The sequence below is a fragment of the Pelodiscus sinensis genome, chromosome 7, assembly GCF_049634645.1.
Source record: "Pelodiscus sinensis isolate JC-2024 chromosome 7, ASM4963464v1, whole genome shotgun sequence".
Lineage (NCBI taxonomy): Eukaryota > Metazoa > Chordata > Testudines > Trionychidae > Pelodiscus > Pelodiscus sinensis.
Window position 1 is genome coordinate 11893107 of NC_134717.1, and position 25333 is coordinate 11918439.

General features: G+C 44.6%; 2 protein-coding genes across 7 annotated transcripts in view; one reads left to right on the plus strand and one right to left on the minus strand.

Annotated features, from left to right (window-relative positions):
• Window positions 1-4141, minus strand: part of OSBPL11 (oxysterol binding protein like 11) — an 89248-nt gene extending 85107 nt beyond the window's left edge. For 2 of the 3 annotated variants that reach the window (XM_075933183.1, XM_075933182.1), the window contains exons 1-2: window positions 3914-4116; window positions 3199-3327 (exon numbers count right to left, since the gene is read on the minus strand). The gene's annotated coding sequence lies outside the window, so the exon portion shown is untranslated. The other variant, XM_075933184.1, reaches the window with a different exon arrangement.
• Window positions 1-25333, plus strand: part of LOC102456685 (glycerol-3-phosphate dehydrogenase [NAD(+)], cytoplasmic-like) — a 72931-nt gene that overhangs the window by 24792 nt on the left and 22806 nt on the right. For 3 of the 4 annotated variants that reach the window (XM_075933188.1, XM_006137653.4, XM_075933187.1), the window contains exons 2-3: window positions 3212-3346; window positions 23656-23847. Coding sequence is in view for 2 of the 4 variants with exons in the window: in XM_006137653.4 (XP_006137715.2) it covers window positions 23807-23847 (41 nt within the window). In the remaining 2 variants the exon portion in view is untranslated. The remainder of the gene's footprint in view (window positions 1-3211; window positions 3347-23655; window positions 23848-25333) is intronic. The other variant, XM_025178813.2, reaches the window with a different exon arrangement.

Consider the following 25333-nt stretch of genomic DNA (forward strand, 5'->3'; position numbering starts at 1 on the left):
CAGATCTTATATTGGGTTGTGTTGAAGACTTCCCATCCAAGACTTCCCATCCTGTGAATGTGTCATGCTGACAAGCAGAACTGAACCTGGGACTTCTGAAGCTTAGTGCATGAACTTCTATCTCTTGAGTTAAAAGTCAGCTGGCTCTCAGCTAAGGCTGTAGAGCAAACTCATTCTTTCTCTCTGTAAGTGGTCTCAGTGTCACTACATGGGGCAATGAACCACACCCAGAAGGTCCAGGTAAATTCTTGGGACGGGGTTCCATGTCTATACAGTAACTAGCACAATGGAGCCCTGATATATACAGTGTCTAATAATACAGTATCTGTAGGCACTACTGTAATATAAACAATAGCAAAAATGTGACATTAGCACATATTTTAAATTATTTTGCCCTCCAAAAAAGTTTCAAGTTGTTTTGTAAGGGCAGATTAAATAAGGGCTATCAGTTTTTGCATTCTTCAGCTTAGCAACAGCATTTCTGGTTGGTTGTATGATTTAGGAGACTCTTAGTAGATAGGGAAAGTAGACAAGAATATGCAGTCTTTCAGCCTTACCAACAAAAAAGCTAAATTCAAGTGCTGTTTCTGCTTGGATGTTTCAGATCTCTTGAATTCAAAGAATGACATTTCTTAAACTAAATATATTCCATGTGGCATCTATCAGAGTCACTCTTTTTACATCCACTTAGGTAAAAGGCCTCACCAGATTTCAACCCTTTATAAGACACTCTTCTAGGCTGGCTATGACCTGTATACAGGAGGAAATATTTTGCCTGGGAGGAAGCTACTGTTTTTTGTTGATCAGTTGGTGCCCTCTAGTGAAAGATGAATGTTAAAGAAAATTGGATTTCCAATCAAGTACTATATCCCCAAGTCAAGGTTGATAACAGTGAAGTACCAGGTACAGTTCTTACAACAAAGAGCTTATTAAATGGCGTCAGAATGAAAAAGCTATACTGGACTTAAGAGACTCACCTTTTCCCCACAAGCCAAGTAATCTCTGGGAACAGACATCTTCCTGTAAAAAGGCAACAACCATACCTCTCCATAAAATTAGCTCTAACTAAGAACTCTTCGGGTTTGTCTACACTACCACCCTAGTTCGAACTAGGGTGGTAATGTAGGCAACCAGAGTTGCAAATGAAGCCCGGGATTTGAATTTCCCGGGCTTCATTTGCATAAAGCCGGGCGCCGCCATTTTTAAATGTCCGCTAGTGCGGACTCCGTGCCGTGCGGCTACACGCGTCACGGACTAGGTAGTTCGGACTAGGCTTCCTAGTCCGAACTACCGTTACTCCTTGTTTCACGGTAGTTTAACAGTAGTTAACGGTAGTTTAACGGTAGTTCAGACTAGGAAGCCTAGTCCGAACTACCTAGTCCGTGACGCGTGTAGCCGCACGGCACGGAGTCCGCACTAGCGGACATTTAAAAATGGCGGTGCCCGGCTTTATGCAAATGAAGCCCGGGAAATTCAAATCCCGGGCTTCATTTGCAACTCCAGTTGCCTATATTACCATCCTAGTTCGAACAAGGGTGGTAGGGTAGACATACCCTTCGTTAGTAACTTGCACAAAACAAAGCCTCAGCTTCTTCCAGACCTTGAGAAAAAAAGATTTTCCCCACTTTGCAACTAGTTACTTTATGGAACTAAGCTGAGAGGGACAGAACTAGGGCTAGTTGTAGGGCTTGTGTTTATAATCTTTTAGATCAGATTTTGCTTTTGGAGAACCAATGTTAGAGGTGGCGATGACTTTTTAATCTGCTAACGTTTTGGGTGGGACCAGAACTTGGATAAATTAGTCTGGTTTTGCCCCATCAGTGAGTTTAAAAAAGAGATTGGCAAAATCAGGAATGCTTTTGGCTTAGCAAACTCTCAGCAATCATATTTTGATTTGGGGATTTTTTTGGAATAAAAAAAAAGAATGGTTCCTCTCCACATCCCAGGCTATGTCTAGACTGCAGGCTTCTTTTGGAAGAAGCTTTTCTGGAAGAGATCTTCCGAAAAAACTTCTTCCGAAAGAGAGCATCCACACTGCAAAAGTGCTTCGACAAAGCAATCTGCTTTTTCAACAGATAGCATCCGTTCAGTGTGGATGCTATCTCACATTTAAGCTGTGATTACTATTAACAGTGGCCACCAGGAACCTGTGCTTTTTCCTCTTCTTTTGAAAGAACTCCCTCTTCCCTGTCCACACACACCTTTTTCCAAAAGAGGTCTTTCAGAAAAAAGGCTTCTTCCTCATAGAATGAGGATTACCATTGTCGGAAAAAAAACCCCTCTGTTCTTTCAATTTTTTTCAAAAGAACACGATTGCAATGTGGACGTAAGTGAAGTTTTTTTCAGAAAAATTGCAGTTTTTCTGAAAAAAAAACCTCTGCGGTGTAGCCATATCCCTATTTTGTCTGTGCCTTAACTGTTTACAGGCAGGAAGATGTCTGAATAAATTATGATAGTTTTGTCCCATCTTTGCCTCAGCATACCTATGGTACTCTGTGTACATGTTATAAATGTTTAAAATACTTGACACAAGTGACTGCATCATCTATACAGGACTATGGATTTTGTGAGAGCATTTACCCCAAAGACAAAAAAATCTCGGTACATAATTCTGTCCCTTTAGAACTGAAAGTAACATTTCTAACTAGCAACTGGCTTTATACAACCATAAGGCCTAATGGGGCAACATAGTGAGATTGGACCTTCACTGATATCAAAGGGAAATTCTATAACATAATTTTAGGACCAAAACCTTTTCACTCACCAAAAGCCTGAATGGAATGACCCTATGTGAGGAGGATTCACCATAGTAACTGCCGTGCACACAGACTGAACATATTGTGGCAGGCAGAGATGCAAAAATTCCCTTGTTCTGCCTCTGTGCGGCCTCACCCCTCACTGATGGTTGGGGTTGTTGTTTTTTTTTGTTTGGTTGGTTTTTTTTGGGGGGGGGGGGGGGTTGGTTTTGTGAACCTATGAAAGATTGGGCTGGAGAACCATACATTTCCTCTAAAGAAATTCCCTGCCACAAATACAGAACTAGCCCTCTCTCTGGCCCTTTATTTTAAACATAGGTACATAGTAAGCATATTTCCCACAACAGGAAACACAAGAACTAAGTCAAGAATGTCAGGTCCCTGATTTATTTCCTTCTGTCTGCGGACAACTGCTACCAACAGCAACAAAACAACTTTTTACCTCTTTCCGCTAGGCTCTTTATACTTGCTGCTGCACTTGCACTGGGATGCTAACTCTGCCTGCAATCTGTTACAAGTGCAGGACCAGTGCTTCCTCCTGTGGGTATCCAGAACCTCTCAGGATCAGGCCCTGAATAACAAGAATATAAGTAAGTACAGATTTGCTTTCCTACATGGTCAATATTAGTTTTTACTTATGTTATTACTTGTAGTACCATGGAGTTCCATAATGTGGCATTAAAAAGATGCATAATTCCATCACAGTGCAGGCCACAACATATCTAAAAAGCGATAATCTTCTGTTATCACACAACTGCCAATCATTTGTAATCTGGTCATGAAAAATAAATTACCCAGATATGATCCGGATCACCCCCCAATTACCCGTGACTTAATCTGAAATTAGTAGGAGTTGTGGGGTGGCTCCATACCTCTCTGACTCAGTTTTTCCTATGGTCCTTACTGAGGACTAGCCACATTTAGGGTTGCCAACTTTCCCAGTTGGACAGACTGGATAACATTCGCAATAATAGTGGCTAGTCAGGGAGAGCTGGCAACTCCAGCCACAGTCAAAGTTTGAAGTCTTAAAATTCATCTGAATTTTAGTTATTTGTGCCCCCAAAAGTCTTGTTTTTTAAAAAAAACATGCAAAATATTTTCCCCATTCACCCACAACAGCTCAACAGCTATATCTCCAAATTTAAAAAACAAGTTACCTTTGGCCAAGTCCACTTTTAAACACATTGGCAAGTTCATTGCATTCCCCTCCAGTAGCTTGTCTGCACAGAAGACAATGGTAGAGAGAGATCTGTGCTTTGGTGCATAAGGTCCTGCAAGAGAAAAGGGAAGAGCAGAAAGGTACTTCACCTTCCCCACACTGAATTTTTTATTCTCAGGAGTGCTGGTGAATTAGATAGTTACTCACTGAGGGGAAAATGGAGGCAAGTTAGTGGTGTTCATTGCCTTGTGTTTGTAATCTTTGCAATGATTGACTACTAAGGTTAATCACTTACTCAGAGCAACAGACATTTAGTCTATTAATAATGTGGGAAACACATTTCTTGCTTCTTGTTTTTCTCTGCCTGATTGACCACATAAAGTAGAAACTGGGTGCAAGGGGACCTTTTTGCTGAGCAATAGTTAAAGGGCCAAATTCTACTCTCAAATTTTGTTAAATGTATAAAATGAACTCACTATAAAGCCTTCAGGTGCTGCAGGCATAAAAGGCGAAAGGAAAATATAATTAAAGGAACAGATTGTTTCTTAAAATAGCTTGCATACCAACTGGTGTTCCCTGCCCTCGTTTAAAAACAGCTAATGTGCTGGAGTGAGTGTAACACAGAGCAGAATTTGTCCTGTTATGTTTTACGTTGCTGAAACGGACTGGTGGAATGTCTAGGTTTCTGACCTATATAGATTTTACAGTACCATTGGGTTTGGATTTACTGTGCATGTCAAACACTGCTCTATGTGATATATAGGTTAAGGGGCTTGGTTTTATTTGGCTACTGCTAGTTCTTCATGTAGCTTTAACAGGCCAAGCCCTTTTGTAAGTTATTTTTGGTGTTTAGGAGCTTCCCGTTTTCTCACAATTGCCTCACTTTTCTTCCTTAAACCCTGTCTTAGTCATATAGACATAGGGCCAAATTCTGTTCCCAATTATGTAACTGGGTGGCATGGCAGACTTTGTCCAGAGGTGGCAGCAGTCCACTCTGTATCTGAAACTGACCACTTTTCCCTGTTCCCCTTTTACCTCCTTCAAACACAAGTTCTGCAATATTTCCAGCTCTGCTCAGTATTAGTCATCAACATGCTCTGTGCACCGCAGCATCAGCACATGACTCTTGGATAAAAATATACATGGGGCCTTATTAAATATGGTGGGAAACCTTGCCACTATCTGAAGCTAGTCCTTCTGTGGGATTTCGTGCTTGGCAACTTAAGTAGCTTTCCCCAACCAAAAAAAAAAAAAAAAAAAAAGCACAAATTAAGCAAATGGGCCATTCCCCAGAGTCTTAGGTAGAGACTGGGGGCAAAAGAAATCCTTTCTCCAGCCTGAGGAGCAACGACCTTATCACTGCTGTTGCAGCCTCTGAGGTAACAGAACTCCCACCATGCGCATGTGCATGTTTGGGGAGATTTGCTCCTGGAACAACACGATGATCAGGCCCACCAATGGAGGGAGGGGGCAAAAGGGGCAACTGCCCCAGGGCCCAGCGATACAAAAGGGCCTGGAGCTTCCAGCCACTGCCTCTGCTGCTGTGGTAGCAGCAGCGGCCAAAGCCCTGGGTCCATTGAATTGCTGCCGGAGCGTCACGCAGTGTGCTCTGGGCAGCACCGAGGGCTTCCTGAGAGAAGCACGGTGCACTCTGGACAGTGTGAAGGGCTGCCTAACCCCAATCCCGCCCTTTCTGTCCAAAGGGGACTTCTGGGGGCATGGAGTAGCCCCCCCCATCTTGCCATGGGGCTTGGAAAGGCAGTCGGCCCCGCTGACAGTGATGATGGGAGTTTGTTAATTTAGACCTCAGGCATTCCAATAATGATTTGCCTCAGACTATGCAATTTGTGTATCGAAAGGGGTTAATAAGGTAATGGTCTCCTTAAAAGGGTCTATCAGAGTATTACCAGGAGGCTTGTCTCTGACCCACAGAGGGCTCCGCACAGCAAGCTAATCTTGCTAACCCTTGAAAGGACACGGATACAGCCTTACACTGAAAGGATTGACAATCAGGCAGAGATTCTTCAAAATCAAAGGATTTTTTTTAAAAAAAAGGATAATCTGTTACATTGAATTCAGTAAAATGAAACAGAATACATTATACAACATAAGAAACATTATTAGCGCTTACTCAGAAATCATACGTTAAGATGGCACATCAGACTAAAAGTCAGATTCCATGGAATATTTCTATATTGGATATAGAGACTATAACAGATACAATGTAACAGTAGAGACACACAGAGGGCCTGCATGTGTATGTACAAAAGCCCATAATGCAATGCTGCTCTTGTTATCGGATCTAGTGCCCTACCAAATCCACAGCCATGCCAAATGTGTATGAAATCTGGCCGTTGGTGTGCTTTTCCCAGGTACTATACAGATTTCACGGAGACCAGTGTTTCTCAACTTGGGGTGCTGACCCACTCAGAAACAAGCATCCTTCCAGCTTTATTGACAGACACACCAGGCACTCCTTAACAGGAGATAGGAAAATCACACTTACACTAACACCCAAAATCCCTCTGACTCATGTGAGGGTCCTTCTGCTTTGTCAGTATCAGAGAGAATAGCCTCTGCACTTGGAGATAATGATTGCTGCTGCCTTTGGCAGGTGTGACAGCCTGTCTCAGGAACAACAGAGGCTGGTGTGGTAGTGGTGGTTGTCTTTACAGTTTTTCAGTGGCTAGTATCCTAACAGCCCTAAAAGCTGCTGCCTTCTAGAAGGTTCAGTTGATGTCGCTCCTGCAAGCTGCGTTAGAAGCTGCTGCCTTCTGGAAGGTTCTGCTGGTAGCTGCTTCTTGGCCTACAGAAACCACACACTGTGCCCTACACAGTACTAGTCAACTGCTGCCCTTATGCCTGACTTGCTCTTAGCAATACAAACATAAGCTTACACTCCTGGAAAACTTGCCACATTACAGGACTCTGATCTGATAATAATGTTCTCTTGCTAACAACATATTCATGTTAAAAGTTGATTAGTGGCAATACTGTAAACTGCTTTCATGCTTGGTTCACCCCTGGCCTGCTGGTCCAGCTACAGTAGGGGAGATAGATGGAAAGGTGTGGAACCCCAACATCCATTTCTTGGGGTGAAGAGTGGCAAAAGCTGCAGCAAGCCCTCAGTTCAGGTCACACTACTGGGCACCGTCACCAGCACCATAGTGGTAGGTTGTCTGTGTCTCACAACTATATAGAAGTGTTGTAAGCACAACTGCCCAATAGACATGTAGCTTAAAGCATGTTGTGATGCCTCTATCATTCTGTAGGTCTCTTTCAGTTTTCTTTAAGCTAATTCTAAAACCAAAATGGCTGACTTCATGAGCAAAGTGGTCAGTCACAAACCGAGTGTCATCGAGTGAGCTACCAGTCATCAGCAAATAAAGGCTTCTTAATGAGTAAGTCTGTCATTTTCATGTCAGCATGGAAGCATTTCACACTAAAAAACTTCCCTGCAGTCCACAATTGGATAAATACTTCTCTGTCAAAGCCATGAAATTCATGCATAAACATAACTGAAAATAAAGGATGGAGAAGAGTGTTTGGTGCCATGAGGGACTAGATAGGGATGTGATGCTTTGCTATTTTCCAGCACTCTGGCCATCATCTCATTATGGAAAGACCAAATGACAGGCATTCACTGAGGAGGGCGTCCAGTGATAAACAAAATGTTGACAGAGTCCCTCATGGTTTACAGAGGTATACCAAACATCGAATGAAGACCCGTGGTTTGCTCCTAGTACTTTTCCTGAGGCTGACAGGATGTGCGGATCATGTCTACAGTGCCCTATCCAGACCAAAGTCCATGCCGAGACTCCAGGAGGATGGTTTCCACAAGACAGTGTTAAGTTATTGAGTATGAATTTTCCCACTAAAAATGCCACGATTATCACAGTTTGCTTTACCACTCTTACTTTTACAGAGGTGATCAATGTTGACATTCTTGAAATTCTATAGCACCAACTCTTGGTCCCAGGTATTATGGAAGAGACAATTGAAGTGTCTTGCAGTGTGGTAGCCACCCTGCTTATAGAGATCTCAGCTGGGATGCCACCTGGTTCATCTGCTTCTTTTTTGACATTTGCTTGATTGCCATAACAATCTCATGAGGGGAGGGCTAGTGCAATCGCTTCTTCATGGAAGTTGGAGAAGAACATTAATTGCTTCCTCAGAAATGTTGCAAGGGAGATTGAGAAGGAAACTGAAATGTTCCATCCATTGGTGAAGTATTTCTTTTTTTGTCTATTGAGTCCATTTTCATCCAGGGACAATACAAGGGTTACCCCATTGCACTCGGAGACATACACAGCAGAGAGCCCAGCAAAAAAGGTTTTGATCTTTTTATGTTCTGCTGCCAGTTGTAGCTCTATACTTTCTTTTCCCGCCACTCATTTTTCATTTGCCATAGTTTGATCTCAGCCATCTTTTTGGCTCAATACTCTGCATCTTCCTAGCTGCTGAATCCTTGTCCACTCTGTAAGTTCTATACGTAATTCACTGTGAGTTCAAGACCATTTTTATCAAATCCACTCTGATTTTTCCTCTGAATGAAGCCAAGAACGTCAGCAGCAATATTATATGTTGTGTCCCAAAAATGTTTCCAAGCTGTCTCTTCACTCACTGAGACTTCTGTAATTGAGGAAAATTCTTTCATGAGTTTCTGTTGGATCTTAAACTGTTTGTTGGAGTTTTCTAGGCTAGAAATTTGATTTTCTTCACAAGTTTGAGTTATTCTCTATGTTGCTTGAGATCTATATAGAGGAATATTTCATTTCTCACAAGTCTATGGTTCTGATTAGCAGTCAGGCCTCTCATGACATGAGGGAGGCAGACCTCCCTGAGATCCCTTCACATACAATAAAACAGTGTTTCTCAACCTTTTTTATAAAAGCCCCTTTAAAAAAATTATAAGTACCCCCAGTGCCTACAGTTTTCAGATACACAATTTTTTTTCTACCGTTGCAACACATTTATTTCAACAACTTAATCATAGCCGGGTGGGCGATGACATTTTTGGGAAAGTACAAAAAGAATAAAACACTGTAAAACTTAAAACAAAATTCAGTTTTCTCCAAATTTCAGTTGTGTTAACGTACTCCCCAGACTTCTCTTGAGTACCTTATGGGTACTCATACCACTGGTTGAGAAACACTGCAATAAAATAATCAATCATATGACAGTGATTTGACTGACGGAGTAGTCAGGTCATCACACCTGTTGGCAATAACTAGATTGCAAGCAGTTAGAGTACATTATTATTACCTATTCTGTGATGACCTATCACATTGCCCCATGATGCATAGTGCTAACCAACAGTAGCATTGACATCGCCTAAGATGTTAGGCTTGTGAGCAACCTGGTGACGCACATGCACTGATGATAGAAACATAATAATAACCTTCAGGGCAGGTTTGTGAGCCGTTGAACAGCCAGTGGCAAATCCCGCCCCACAGCATCTGCGTTCAGCCTCAGATTTGCTAATCTAGTAAAAGGTGTAACAAGAACTTCCTCCTAGCTGTGACTCGCCAGCAAGTCATGTTGCACTAAGCGAAGGTAATAGTTATGTTGCACTGTGCCCAGCTATGACCAGGTCCGTCACCTCTATCGAGGCAGAGGGGAAAAAAATCCAAGTTTCAAAATGTATTTGGATTTTCTTTATATTTTGACTGCAGCAGAGCGATGCAGCACTCTGTGAGAGTAGAGTGGAACAAGGGTCTTTTAGAAATCTGTTTGCAGTAGGGATGTAGTATGTAAGCATCACCTTCACTGGGTGATGCTTATCAGGTAACCAGTTAACTGGCAGCCTGCATAGGCTGGAGCAGCTCCCCATGGGCTGGGCCCACAACACTGAGCTGCATCGCAGGTGGGGAGCACTCCAGCCTGGCCCTCGATAGGGCTGCACTGACACTCAGGGTGGATAAGAATGTGGACTCTGTTTCAAGCTGTGATAAATGACCATCACTCTCTGGCCACCTATGTGCAGGATTGTGACAAAATCCCTCCTGTAGGAGCCTCTGCCTGCCCCCATCACAGCAGTATTTAGATTAAAAGTCAGCCTTGTGCTGCTGAATCATCGGCAGCGTGGTTGGGTTACAGTGGAAAAGAGGGGGGAAGCTGCCAGACTGGTGCAGAAATTGCAATGAGGAGGTTGGCCAACCTGGGTGCAGGTGTGAGTTCAGAATTCCTTCTCCCTTCAGGTTGTAACTGGTGGCAGACTTATGGCAAACTGTTCACTATGTCCGGTAACAGCTTTGGGCATTTGTGGCCTTTAACAGGGCAGCAGGGCCTCCACCGGGCACTATTGGCATTGCCCTCAGATCGTCTGCCCCATCTTATGCAACAGGTTTCCCTGCTTATATCATAACTACTCACTGCATTTAGAGAGCGCACTGCCCTGCACAACCTGCAGATGCCTTCAGCAGCCCTTGATGCTGCCCGGAGGAAAGTCACCCACATCTCATATTTGCAGCTCAGCTGATCATGTCCCTGCCTGTCTCAGCCCCCCTAGATGTGCTGTCATGGATGCAGCCTGTCAAACTCAGTTGCACATGGCATGTGAAATGCATACAACCCTCCGGCCCCGGCTGCCAGAATAAGGCCCCCCCACTTACATTAAAGAACCTCACAGCCCTATTGCATCTTGCAGAGGCAGGATTTCGGGGTGACATTTAGGCCCCCTCTGCACTACAGTTCCAATCTGGTGACAGAAACACAATTGGGGGCTCTACAGCCATTAACCATGTTTTCACTGGGTTAGGGGACAACTCTGCTGTGGACAGATCCCTGCACAGGGCAGTAGCCAGTCTAGATAAGACCTCCCACGTTGGCAAAGAACCTCCCCAGAGGCCAGCAGTGATTTTGGAAGCAAGCCCAGTTTTTAAATGGGCGCCATGATGGCGCTGTTGTTAACAGCTAACTGTGCACACTGTCTTCCTTTTGGCTTCCAGCTTCTGCTGGTTCCAGTCACACAGGAACCCTCCCCTGCCCTTTTCACTTATGCACATGCATTCAGCGGCTGCTGGGGGTTTCCCAAGTCTCCCTTTGTGTTGAAAGTCCAAGGCACTCTTGCACAATGCCAACGGGTGACTGTCAGCTGAATGTGCTAATTTTGTACACGCTAAGGAATTTGCTGCAGCCTTTCTCCTGAACTTTGCAGCTCACAAAATGACTGTTTCCCTTGAGGCAAAGGGATCACTTTCTTCCATGATAGTAAGCTCTGTAAAACGCTTTCACGGAGCAGCGTGCTGTGAGCAGCTGCTGCTCAATCCTGGCTTTAGCTTCTGCCACTAATTATCAAAGGATTTTGAGCAAAACATTTTTCAGCAGGTCTGAGCACCCTCATCTGCAAAAGCTGGCAAAGGCAGCGCCTCTGCAAATGAGGCCATTGGAGCATAAAGCTGAGCCCACTACAACTGAAATGGCCAGGATAAGAAGTGAGTCATAGTGACTTTGGCCTGATCCTGCAAGTTACTGAATGCTCTCAGCTCCCACTGAAATCCATGGAGAAGCAAAGTTTGTATGCAGTGAGATTGGAGCCTGCTTGGCATCTCTTGGGGCTACTTGGCACCTTGCAGGATCAAGCCCAAAATCTTTGTTAATTCACCCACCTGCAACATGGGACACCTTAGCAAAGAAAAATGTGTGATGTTGCCTATCTGCAAGAATTCTGCAAAATTTGAAAGCCAATGCACTTTCTTAGTGGTACTAACCCATTGTACAGTGATACTTAGGCTATAGCTTGGGCGGGTGTCCTATGAAGTTATGAGCTATGTTGGTTGAACAGACCTCACATCTACTAATGAATGCAGCTGGACACATCTGGGCTGTGTCCAGACTCAGGGGTTTTTTCGGGAAAAGTAGCCTTTTTCCGAAAAAACTTCACCTGCGTCTAGACTGCAGCCGCGTTCTTTCAAAATTAAATCGAAAGAACGCGGCTTTTCTTTCGACGGCGGTAAACTTCATTGCACGAGGAAGAACGCCTTCTTTCGAAAGTGCTTCTTTCGGAAGAAGGCGTTCTTGAATGTAAATAGGGCTTCTTCGAAAGAGAGCATCCAGACTCACTGGGTGCTTTCTTTCGAAAAAGCGGCTTGCTCTTTCGAAAGTTCCGCGTGCAGTCTAGACGCGATCTTTCGAAAGAGGCTCTTTCGAAAGTATCTTTCGAAAGAGCCTCTTTCGAAAGAGGCTTGCAGTCTAGACATAGCCCTAGAGATATTCAGCATTATTAACTGCCAAAGCATTTTATAAACATGAACTAATATATACTCAGAACTGTGACCCAGTGTACCTCAGTATTCCTACCGTACACCAGTGATGGGCAACCTGCAATCCCTGGGCCACATGTGGCCCTCAGGGTTCTGTGTGTGGACTGCGAGACATTTTGTTTACTGTCACGCACACGTAGGGATGCCAGATTCCGCTGCTTTCCATCCGCATAGTTGTCTCCCCCCCTTACTAGTATGACTAAAATGACATGCATGTAAAGCAAAGGTTTGGGAAATGAGATGTGTGCTGATTGCACACAACATTGACTGTGAAAGCCTGGCACTCCTTCTGCATCCAGTCAACTCACTACTATGGTTCAATCGGCAAACCCCACAAATTATAGGTATGCAAGCCTCCACCACAACCTCCTGCCACGACCGCAGCCCTTCTTGCATTCCAAATCCCTCGGCCCCACCCCCAGCCTGGAGCCCCCTCTTGCACTCAAGCCCCTCATTGTCAGCCCCACTCCACAACCCACACCAGAGCCCTCACCCCTTCCTGGACCCCAACTACTATCTGCCCCAGCCCAGAACCCCCTCTCCCCCAAACCCCCATTTAGAGCCCTCACTCCAAGCCCCTGCCTCAGCCCAGTGAAACTGAGCGAGGGGAGAGAGCAAGCGTTTGGGGGAGGGGAAATGTACTGAGTAGGGGAGGGGCCTCAGGGAAGGGGTAGAGAAGAGCCAACATGGCTTCAGGGCAAGGGCGAGCCCAGGGTGTTCAGTTTTGTGCCCATAGAAAGTTGGCAACCCTTGATGAGGAGACTGTGCAAGAGAGAACTCTAATTTCTGGAGCTAGCAAACACGTCAAGAGAAAACAAAGGCAAGAGGATTTTTGCTTGATGTGTTTGACGTTTTCCCCAGAAGGAAAATTCTTCTTTAGAAGTTGATCCTGCATAGTGTACAGAAGGCGTGACCCTGAGTAGACAAGGGGACTTCTAATCCCACAATAACACTGTGTGGCCAAGTTGTTTGTCTTCTAGCAGGAAGAAGGCAAGAAAAGGGAATATGTAACTTCATTGGCTCATATGTTCAAATGCTGCAAACATGCCCACTCTCCCGCTACATGCCACACATTTTTCCCTGGCACTTCTGAGAGACAGTGGGGGCAGGATTTACAAAGCAATTCAGGCATCTAATTCCCAATAAGCACTAAGAATCTAAATGGTTTCACAAATCTGGCCCTGGGAACACAAGGAACTGGAGAATTACTTCTGAGCCAGTACAGTAATTCCTCATTAACACTATACATGCATTTCTGAAAATGTTCATGCTAAGCGAAAATGTTCTAAGCAGGGTCAATTTTTCCATTAAAAATAATGGAAAAGGTGGGGGGGGGGGGTGTTTCAGGTGGTGCAGGCAAAGTCGGTTTTTTGTTGGTGCTCGGTCATCAACGTCAACATTAGATATCTAGCAACACAAGTTGCCGTGGTTTGTTAAAACACAAAGATAAACATGAGTGAGAGGAGCGCTGTGACCACGTGTATTCATCCGCTCATGCATATTATCGCTGTTTTCACCAATTTATACTGCCACATGAAGTAGTCCACCACTGGATTATTTTCGTGTTAGTTCGGGGACGGTCATGTTATTCAAAAAACGTTCCCTAAAAAAAATTGTGCTATTGCAAAAACATGTTAAGCGGGCACGTGTTAAATGAGTAATTTCTGTAGTGCTACCTTGCCTTTGCATTGGAGTACCACAATCTTGCATACCCATTTGTGCACCAAGCAGGACTTTCAGAATTAATAATCTAATACCCAGAAGCTGAGGAGCCATCTCTACATCGATGACTTAACAAGGCTGAGAAAAACTGCAGTTTGAGTTTCAGGCTGTTGTGATAGCATTCTTCCATTTCCACCCTCCAAGGCAGTAGCTCTCCACCTGTCCAGGCAACAGGACCCCTTTGAGGAGTCTGATGTGTCTTGCATAACCCCAGGTTGCGCCTCATTTCAAAACTGCTTGCTTACAAAAATCAGACGTAAAAATACAAAAGTGTCACTGCACATTACTGATGAAATATTGCTTACTTTCTCATTTTAATCATACTGATAAGAAATCAACTGGGAGAGAACTATTGTACTTACATTTTGGTGTAAGCAAAGTCATTCATTCTCTGTATGAAATGTATGTTTGTTTTGACTTTGCTAGAAACCTATTGTAAAACTAGGCTATTTGCTAGCTGAGGTGGTGTATCCCCTGGAAGACATCTGTGCATGCCCTAATTGAGAACCACTGCTCCAAAGGACTGTCCAGCACAGGGGGAGGCAGCAGATGATGTTTCTATGTACAAACCAAGCAAAAAGAAAAAGTCTGTTTAAAAATTCTGCTTTGTCCCAGGGCTTTCACTTTTGTGTGCATGCGCGCACACACACAGCAGGCCACGTGACCCAGCTGTGGTGCTGCCAGATCTATTTATATCTTTTGTGAGTTCTGTGATTTTTCCTGCACTTCCTCCTGTGCGCTCTCAGGAAGATTCTAACAACTCAGCAGTTTTGGCTGAATTACAGTGGGTGCTTCAGTAGCCTCTGCCACAGGGGCAGGTGGGAGTAGCTTGAGCTGCAGGTGCTGAATCTCATTCAGAGGGTCTTTTCCCCTCCCCTTCCCTCCCTTCTACTCCCTGGTGTCTTGTGTAAAGCCAGGAGGTAGCAACCCATTTCCCCCCCAGACTCCCGTTGGCCTTTTACCTTATGCTCCTGCATAGTGCTACAGAGGAAAGAGAAGGCTGAGAGCAGCTAAGGGGAGCAATGAGGTCTTTGCAGAACAGAGCAGAAAGCTGCCTTCTGCGGCTAGGAACAGTTCTAGATTGTGCACTAAGTGGGTGAAAAGTTAAGTGTAAAAACTTAACAGACTCTCCTTTCATTGATATGAGGAACACCAGGCCCCTTGCAAGGGGAATGCAGCTGGAACGCCACAGTTCAAACACTGAGAGTCTGGTTCCCCTCCCAGTTACAGCAAAATGGGGCCCTACATCTGTTGTGTAACCTCCTCCCTTGGGTACCTCTGCAGGAAATGGGGTTGGGAGTGAACCACTTCATGAGGCTGCTTCCTAAGTCACGGGGAAGCAATAAAAGACAAAGACCCTTTCTGTTTTGAAGCCTGGATCTCAATCTCTTTGAAAGTTAATGCATTTTATTAATACCTAGATTACATTTACCAGTCATTTAGCGAATTCAGCTGCCTCAGTCACGATCCCTCCTTCCCAAAAGCATTTAATGCCTTGCTTAACTCCTACACACTTTTGTGGCATGGTTCCTATGACAATGTCGATATTTACCCATTTGCTGTACATCTTCCATTAGCTCATTCGTCCCCACGTCACCTGTGTTTCAGTGCAATTTCTAGGTACATGACAACAGCCAGGTCCTTTTGGAAAAATCCACTAAAAACCAATGATAGTTTTGATAAAGAAAGGCTGGTTTTCATGCTCAACTGATCTATCAGCCCAGTTTAAGGGAAGGCTAGAGGCCTTGTTTCTTTCTTCTCCTTGCCCTTATCAGTTGAAGTTGTAACTGCATCATGATGGGTTAAAACTGTCCACTCTTCAGTCTCATATGCCTGGTGCTGCCTGCAAGCTTTTTGGGCTCAGATTCTGTAGATTCTGTGGCAGTCTCTTTCTAATCCAAGCAGCTGTTTCATCAGCTTTTCATTCATGACTATGGAACATAGTGGCTGTGTCTACACTGGGCCACTTATTCCGGAAAATCAGCCGCTTTTCCAGAATAAGCTGCGAGCTGTCTACACTGGCCCTTGAATTTCCGGAAAAGCAACGACGTTGAACTGTACAAAATCAGCCGCTATTCCGGAAAAACTATTCTGCTCCCGCTCGGGCATAAGTCCTTATTCCGGAACACTGTTCCGGAAAAGGGCCAGTGTAGACAGCCCAGTAGTCTTTTCCGGAAAAAAGCCCTGATCGCGAAAATGACGATCGGGGCTCTTTTCCGGAAAAGAGCGTCTACATTGGCCACAGATGCTTTTCCGGAAAAGGGGCTTTTCCGGAAAAGCAGCCTGCCAATGTAGATGCTCTTTTTCCGGAAATACTTATAACGAAAACTATTCTGTTTTGAGCATTTCCGGAAATTCATGCCAGTGTAGACACAGCCCCATGTGTAATGCTGGCAGATGGAACCAACCCTGGTATCTCTGGAGCTTAGTGCATGAGTCTGTATTGCATGAGCTAAAAGCCAGCTGGCTCTCAGCTAACATTGTAGGTTAGAACAAACTCATTCTCTCCAAGTGCTCTCAGTGCCACTAGATAGGATAGTGCACCCAGAAGGTGTGTGGATTACACTTGCTCTCGCGACATTTTCCTGGAAAAGCCATAATATTGTTCTTTCTTTTTAATTATTTGTACAGAATTCTATGTTGAATAAAGAATTAGCTTAGGTTACTTTCCCATCCTTGTGGCTATTTTCTAAATATTTCTCTAAGCTCTGCAATAGCGCAGTAATATTGAACTTAACTTGTCTTGAGCAAACATCAACATAGCACAACTCTAGCTTCTATTCTACTCTCACTTTTTAGGTTACTTATTTTCTCAAAGAAAAAGTCTTAAATTTGGTCTTCTCTACAGAGATACATTTTGGGGAACCATGAGAAAGATTAGAAACCGGTTTTGAACCAATCAGGTGTGAAAAAACACATTCCCCATATGTTTCAATCAAAACTTGAGCACCAGAGTGTCTAAAATGAGTGAAGCTAAAATCTTCAGACTGGGTTTTTTAACAGATCCCATTTGTTCTTGACAAAAATCAGTTCAGTAGTTTTAAAGTTACACAGGAGCTATCTTTTATTTTGTATTTGCCATGTACCTATCAGGATGGAGCTTCTAACTAATTGCAGCATTTAGATAGTACCACAATATAAATGTTTAATAATAATCTCTCTATATATAAAAAAAAGTTTTTCCTGATGGGTGACAGAATTACATCATCATGTCATCAGCCTCAACAGGTTCTCTGGCTGCAAAAGTGGCCAGAGAGAGGGAGGATGGTGAGTGTAGCGAGCAGACGGTGCAGCCCCCTACTAATAATTTAAAATCATGTCTAACTATTAGAGCAGAATCAAGTTATAGAACCTTCATGCATCTTCACTCTCTCCTATGGGAGCCTTTGCTGGAAGTGTTCATTTCAAAATCACATTTCAAGTAGATATGGTCAGAATTTTTAGTGCAAAAATATATCTACCCAAAATATGGTTAAATCAAAATTGAATTTTTTTCTAGAAAAAAAATCAATTCTGATGAAAAATGTCTGCCCACAAGAAGTATGGAAATGAAAATGTTCATTTTGAATGTCATTTGTGGTGTCTTCTTGTATTAAAAACCAAACAAAGCAGGATTGGCAATGCCAGCTCAAAAATGTTTTTAATTTAAAATTTCTTGCGGGGCGGGGAAGGGAATAGCTAAGCAGCTCTCTAATTTCAAGTGCATATTTGTTAAGGGTGTTCTTACATTGTCGCTGAAGCTATCAGACTTGTAAGGTCTTAGGCTAAATAGGTCCCTCCCTATCAGGCCCACAACATTTTGGCACCTGAGGCGGGGAGCTCAAATGATGCACCCCCCATTCTCCCTTGCTTGGGCCAAAACTTTGAAAGGTCTCAATTCTGCCTTCTTGTTCTACTCCTCTCATGGTACTGTTCTGATACCTACATATGCACCAGCAGCAGACACAATTTTCTACACTCTGGGTCCTAGTGGCACCCACCCAGGCTGTGTCTACACCGGCACCCTTTTCTGTAAAAGGGATGCTAATGAGACACTTCGGAATTGCAAATGCCGCGGGGATTTAAATATCCTCCGCGGCATTTGCATGAACATGGCTGCCACTTTTTTCCAGCTTGGGGTTTTGCTGGAGAAAAGCACCAGTCTAGACGGGATCTTGTGGAAAATAAACCCTTTTCCAGAAGATCCATAAGTCATGACTCCATACAATGTGACATGTAATACAGACAATATGGGACAGATTCTCAGCTGGTGTAAATAAGTATCTCTCCTCCCTGCTGATTTCAGTGGGGTTACAATGATCTACACAAGCTCAGGGTTTGTTCCTAAGCGTTTTTTGTCTTTTAACCCAGAGTGTTAGTGTTCATTCGATCACCAGTAGGTGGCAGCAGAATCTAGCAGTGCCCTGACTATGCAGTTGTTTTTTTCCTCCTACCTTTGTGGAAGTTTTCAACTAATCTCCCAGTTGTATTAAGCATCTGTAAGCACCAGGGTTAACCTGCAGCCCTAACCTTCCCTATACTCACCTTGCCTCAGTGACCCTAGTGCCAGTCATCATCTAGCCTCTGCCTCAGGAGCAAACTGCGTCTGAAATGGCCACTCATCATAGGCAAGGGGGTGTGGACTTGCTGCCTGCTCAGTGTCCTGGTTGCCTCCCCACAGGCCTTGCCTCAAGCTCTGTAGCACTGCCTGCCTTTCCCTAGCACTACTTTGTCTCAAGGAGCCTCTAGCTTCCCTAACAGCCAGGTCCCTTCTGCTCCATACCTGGAGCCCTTATTTATACAGCCTTCAGCTGGGCCCTAATTGGCTGATATGTGCCACAGCTGCTAGGCTCCACAATCTCAGCCCTGTCCCAGGACTTGCTTTTCATAGCAACCAGCCTGAAACAACAGTTCTGAATATAAATAGTAAATAGTCCTGATCATCTCTGTGGATGGGTGACATCACAACCAAAAGATGACAATTCAAATGTCAACATAGTTAAGTATTTCACTGATTACTTTAGTAGTAGCTTGCAAGTAATGTGCTTGCCCCCAATCTCAGACTGCCACCCCGTGTCTTCCCAGATGTTAGCTAGAAGTTCCAATGATCCCCTACCTTGCTGCCAAAACCTACAGCTTCCCCCAAACAGCTCCTGTGCATCTGCTGAATCAGCAGCATATTGAAAGTGGAAATGCAGGGCTGCATAAACATAGGCACTACTGGACTGGCTCTGTTGTTCATTGTTATGGTAAATTAAAAGCTGCCTCCTTTTTAATTTAAAAGAATCAGTCACAGAATTTCCTGTGTGCTGCTCCAGAGTGCCATAGAAACTAGGGAATTTGTTAAGTTGCAGGTTCAGATTTAATAAGTCATGGCATTAAATAAATAAAACTTCAACTGAGTTAGTTAAGACAGACACCCAAGCAATACTTAATGCTGTATGATGCAGAATATAGCAAAGGAAACATATGTACCATATCTGAGAGCAGAGAAGTCAGACAGCCTACTCAAGTTCACTTCTGACTAATTCCCTGAAACTCACCTCTTGTAGACTGTTCAGAACAAAGAAGAGTCCTCTCATGCTTGCTCTTATTTTGAATCAACAAGGCAATTATATTTGTAATTAATTTATCACTGCTATGACCACAGTTAGCTCTGTGATTAGACATGAATCCAGACCTTAATGTTTTTCTGAGACATTGATAAAAGAACACACTTGCTATACCACATGACCTAGTTAATTTTGTCAATTACAAAGTTTATCAATTACAGAGCACTTAAGAGCATCCCTTTTCAATTACATCATTTTGTCCATTACCATATATATCTATGATTATAGGCATCTCTTTATATGCTATGTATGTTCACAGAAAAGAGACCACAAACATGAACTATTGACAGAGGACTTCTTCTGGTAGCTGGTTTATAAAATTGCTATGCTAAAAACATCAATTAAACAATACACTATTTTATCCATTACAAAAAAAACTATAACCAAGTTATGGATACATCTACATAGCAACATTATTTTGAAATAACTGGTGTTACTTCGAAATAACTTAGTCCACATCTACACAGCAGGCAGTTATTTCAAAATAGTGTCAAAATGCTGTCAAGCTGGAGGACTTCTTAATACTCTGACTCCTGTAACCCTTATTGTACAAGGAGTAAGGGTGCTCTATTTTGAAATAAGTGCTGTGCAGACACTCCCAGAATTATTAACATAGCTCAATTTGCATAGCTTATTTCAAGTTAAGCCCTGCTGTGTAGATGTTTCCTATGACAAAAATCATCTGGTAGAGTAGTTAAAATATCCTTCGATACATTATTATTTTATAGCACCTGCTTCATGTCGGTTGTAGGTAGTTCCTTTCTAAACATCTGGACATTTCCCTAAAGATCAAAAGTTTAAACTGTAAAGGACACACAATCCATTATTTAATAACATGCTACAGTCCAACTATAGGTCAGCTTATTCATAACACATTAGGGTTACCTAAAGTTCAGAATACAAACAGAATGCATAATAATGAACAGGCCTACTAGGACAAAAACATTCCTGTGTCTAAAACAAAGCCCACTTCAGAGTTTAGCCAGAACCTTTGGCTGACAGAAATGATTCTGGGATTCTTGGTCAAGTAATCATGAGAGTTAAATATTAAAAAAACAAGTAAAGTATAATATTTGCTAATATTGGCTAGCAGTTGCATAGTTTAGATCCAGCTTGTTACAGAGAATGCTATTGTTTTTATTATCTTAATGCCAGGGATCATGTCATATCAGGGCCCCACTGTGCTAGCAACTGTGCAAACCTAGAGTACTAGACAGACCCTGTCCTGAAGACTTCGGAATCAAATAGACGTGATATACACAGGGTGGGGAAAGGCACCACACAAGCAGAGTGAACAATGTGATGGCAGCAAATATTTAGGTCCACATTTTGTTAGTGGAGTGGATTAGTTAGGACAGGATAAACTAAATGGAAGGCAGAAGAAGAAAGAAGGGGACAACAAGGCAAGTGAGAGGAGGGAAGGAGAGGAGGATATGAGTTGCAGGAGTGGAGCAAAGCTGAGGAGAAGAGACTGAAAGGCAGGGGGTAGGAGGAAGTAGGAGCAAACATCCAGAGTATGTCTTCATGCTAGCTGGGAGGGAGGTTTAATGCTTAGAATGAGTTGTCATCCATAGGTAGAGCCCTGCAAATCTGTGGATATTCGCTCTATATCTACACCTGCGGACTTGGATGCAGATAGCCATGGCCCATTTTTGCAGATGCAGATAATAAATACAAAGTTTTGTCTCTGTGCAGGGCTCTGTACATAGGCTAGCTCTGCTTAAGCTAGAACCTAAAAGCAGCCATGTGGCTGTGGCAGCCCAGTCAACAGCTCAGACTAGCCATACAAGTACAATCCCACCCACCCTCTCGGTACATACTTGGGGCTAGCCTGACTGCTGTTGCGATCACATGGTTGTTTTAGGTACTAGCTCAAAGTGCGCTAGCACATGTGTGGCTGCCTGTGCTGGGAATTACATCTCCCAGCTGCTGTGCAAATGTATCCCCAGCCAGCCCAGCACTGAGAAAACCGATGTGGGGTCTTGACAATAATTATAGTGTTACACATGGCTATAGTGTTATGCACCTGTGTATATGAAAAGGTGGCCATGTATTTCTGCTGGCCGTCTGTCAGTTTTGTAAAGTCTAGTGTTTGTCCTTATTGGTGTAACCCCAAACAGATGCACCAGCCTTTTGAACTAGTGCTACTGGCAGCAGGGCTGGCTGAGCATATGTGTATGTCAAAGACCACCCACAGGCCTGTCAAATGTTGGCAGCCTATCTTCCCACTGTGAGTCATTGTAGCTGCCCTCCTTGGCAGACAGAGCTAGAAATTCACTGACTCAGGACACCGCTGCAAAGGCAACATAGATTGTCAGATGGGGGGCAGGGAGTGGGCCATGCCTGCAGCCCCCTGCACTACAGGGAAGCACGGGATGTGTAGGACAAAGATAAACATGCAAAGTCCATGGAGATGAGAGAGAGAATGAAACAGAACTTACAGGAGTAAGTGAAGGACAAAGCATGCGAGGTACACAAACCATGAGAAGTAACTTGTGGCAATTGTATGAGAAGTCAAAGGTGGTCATATCTGATTACAATAAAGACACTAAAGAAATATCAAATTATGGCCCATCTTCCCTGGAAGCTGTGCAGTTGAATCACTCAGGAGAGATTCAAATGCCACCCAGCTGATGAGCAGAGCACCCACAGATAGGTTGTTTCTACTGGTGGTGCACATTCACATACACCTCAGTGCAAATAAAAAGGTTTTTTGCACATGGATGAAAAGCATCTGCGCACAGATGGAAAGGATTAGAGGGAACATTGGTCATGATATTGCTTTGTATTCCCAAATAACCCTTCTAGATCCCCTGTTAACCTAAAGAATAAGAACAGACCATGTATAATGATAGGTCTGGACCTAGACAGAGAGATTATCTGCTGAACCCAGTCCTCCAAATGCACACACCATCTTCTATCTGAGTGAGAAAGGAAGCAGATCATGAGCTCTTGACAGAATTAAAGCTGTGAGCAAGTCCTGCAGTCTAGCCCTGGAGAGATGTAACCTACCACCCGCTTTTTACTGAGCCCACAATTTAAATCTGCAGCTCTTACCAAGTCTGTTGTTATATTTACCCACTGAGTGTCATGCAGAAATCACAGAATCTAACACAGCAGTTTTAATAGGAACTTCTCCATGGAGGTCTTAAGGCAGCAGTTTGCACTAAAATCTGGGTAGCTCACCTGCAAATGCAAAGCCAACTAGGCTGAAATTGGCAAAATGGAGTGGTCTCTTGACTAGACTAGCCAGGTCTATACTAGGGGAGAAGGTTGACAAGATTCGCAACTCCAGCTAGGAGGATAGTGTAGATGGAGTCGACACACCACTATAAGAGAACTCTCCCAACAATTTCCCTTATTCCTTGTGACCTGGTGGAGTACGGAGTTTGACGGGGGGTGCTGTCAATGGTCAATTTAGCAGGTCCTTACTAGCCCCACTACATTGAACCCTGGAAGATCCATCTTCATCTCTTGGTAAGTATAGACAATGCTGGGGGTTTGTTCTGGATTCCTGCACTCTGCCACTGTCTCAGCACGCCTGTTCTTCAAGAGCCACTGAATCATTCAGTGCCTCAGTTTCTCTACCTATCAAATGGAAATGACACTGACGTACTATATAATGGGGGTTATAAGACTAAGCCCCCGGTTTACATGGGAAAGCTTTTTTTGGAATGACTTAAAGTCTGAATTGAAGCAGACAATTCCGCCAGTGGAGCAGTGGCTTTTCTTGGCTTAGCGTACGTTGCCTGGGAAGGGATTTATGCTCCAGGAGTCAGTGCGTTCCCACGGGGCGTTACACGCCGTAACGGGCCATATATACCTATATTAGCCCTTTCCTGTTTAGGTAACGCCGCCGTAAGGCACGGCCCTCCGGTGCTCGCAGCCCCCTGCCCGAGGAGACGCTATAGGCACGCGAAGAACGAGCGTCACGAACACTGGGCAGCCTGGTCGCAGCCCGGCTGGTCCCAGGCTGCTCTCGCCCTTCGCCCGGGCGTTACAGCCCCTGTCCGGCGCGCGCGGTTCCGGGGCCGCTCTTCAGCGCTTGCACCTAGCGGGGCTCGGAGAGGAGCGGCTCAGATCCCGGGGCTTCTATCCAGGGCCCCGGGACAAAGGTGCAGCCCCGCCCCTCATTTGCATCCGCTCTCTCCATTGGTCGCCAGGCAGCCCCCGGGGCCCCAGCGGGGAGCGTCCCAACCTGCCTCCCGGCCGCTGGCGCTGACAGGCAGAAGGTTGGAGCAAGTCGGGGGTCGCCGCTGCTGCACCGCTGAGCTGTGCCGAGCTACCGAGCAGCCACCGGGCGCGGGAGGCACCATGCCGCCTCTGAAGGTCTGCATCGTGGGCTCTGGGAACTGGTGAGTACCGGCCCCGCGGGGCTGCGAGCGCCGGGCAGGGAGCGGGGGTGCAGCGGGTGCCCGGCGGCCGGAGGAAGAGAGAGGCATGGGGCTGCACGAGAGATTTTGGCTGGAGTTGGCGAGGGAGGGGGGCAAAGCAGAGCTCAGGCCCCTAACGCCAGGCTGCCCCCTGCTCAGCTCCTTCCCCTGGCGCTTTGCAGGCACCTCGCGCTGGCGCAGGAGCGAAGGTTTCACAAAGCCCGGCCGGTTAGTCCCCGCACCCCAGTGGCACCCGAGAGCCTTGTGTCCCCGCCTGTGCAAAGCCACCCGCGAGACGGACCGCTCCAGGCGAGTGTGAGGCCGGATTCACTCCGCTGGTCCGGAGCCAGAAGCCTGGAGCAGAGCAGAGCAAAGCGCTTCGTGGCAGGCACTGACCTTTGCTAGATGCTTGTCCAGCACAATAGGGACCAACCTGATTGGCCTCTAGGGACTGCTAATAATAAACAATGGGCCATAGTCTGAAAGCTTGTGACTCTTGGAAGGAGCTGTTCTTCTCCTTTGGTTTCAGGATTTTAGTGTTGGGTGCTAGGAGAACCCAATGGTAGTCCAGATGAGTTTCTGGATTTCACACATCCAGGTATATCTCCATCAGAAGCTGGTGGCTCACAGAAGAGGACACATGCCAGTAAGAATAGCAGAAAAGCAATAGAAATATGAAACACCGGATACCTATTAGTAAGAATACTAATGGCATTTTCATGCTCCACTCACAAAGCTTTGCATAAGTGTTCTTCCTGTTTTTTAGCAAGGGAACTTAAATGGCTTGCCCAAGATCGCATAGAGCTGTGGTGTTCAATACACTAACCGCAGGTGGCTATTTGGCAGTAACCACTTTAGGGTATGTCTACACCGCAGTATTATTTCAGAATAACTGACATTATTCTGAAATAGCATAGTCTGTGTCTACACTGCAAGCAATTGTTTCGACATAATATCAAAATACTGTTGAGATGGAGGACTTCTTGCTCAGACTCCTGTAACCCTCATATTACTAGGAAAGTCGAAGGAAGAGTACTCTTCCTTGGACTTCCTGCTGTTGCCTACCTTATTTCGGCTTTATCCCTGCTGTGTAGACGTGCCCATAGTGACTACTGCTTCAGAACTGGACACTATGAACATGGAGTAAGTAGAACAATTGGGAACAGAATCGAGGTTGGCTGATTCCTTATCCTGTGCCCTCTCTCCTCAACTGTGTTCTGAGGGGAAGTATGTATACATGGCAGATGCCTCATGTAAGAAACATACTAAACCCTAATTGTAGCAAATGAGTCCTCTGAGCCTTGGAATTCTGGTGGAGGGACAAGAGGAGGATTCCATGGGGCTCCCAGAGAGACTGGAGTGATCTGTGTGCCCTGACTAACTGAAATAACCTCGTGCTCACTTGTCTTCACAGGGACTCTTTTTGCAACTTTCAGGTTCTAACTGCAACTGAATGCAGATTAAATTT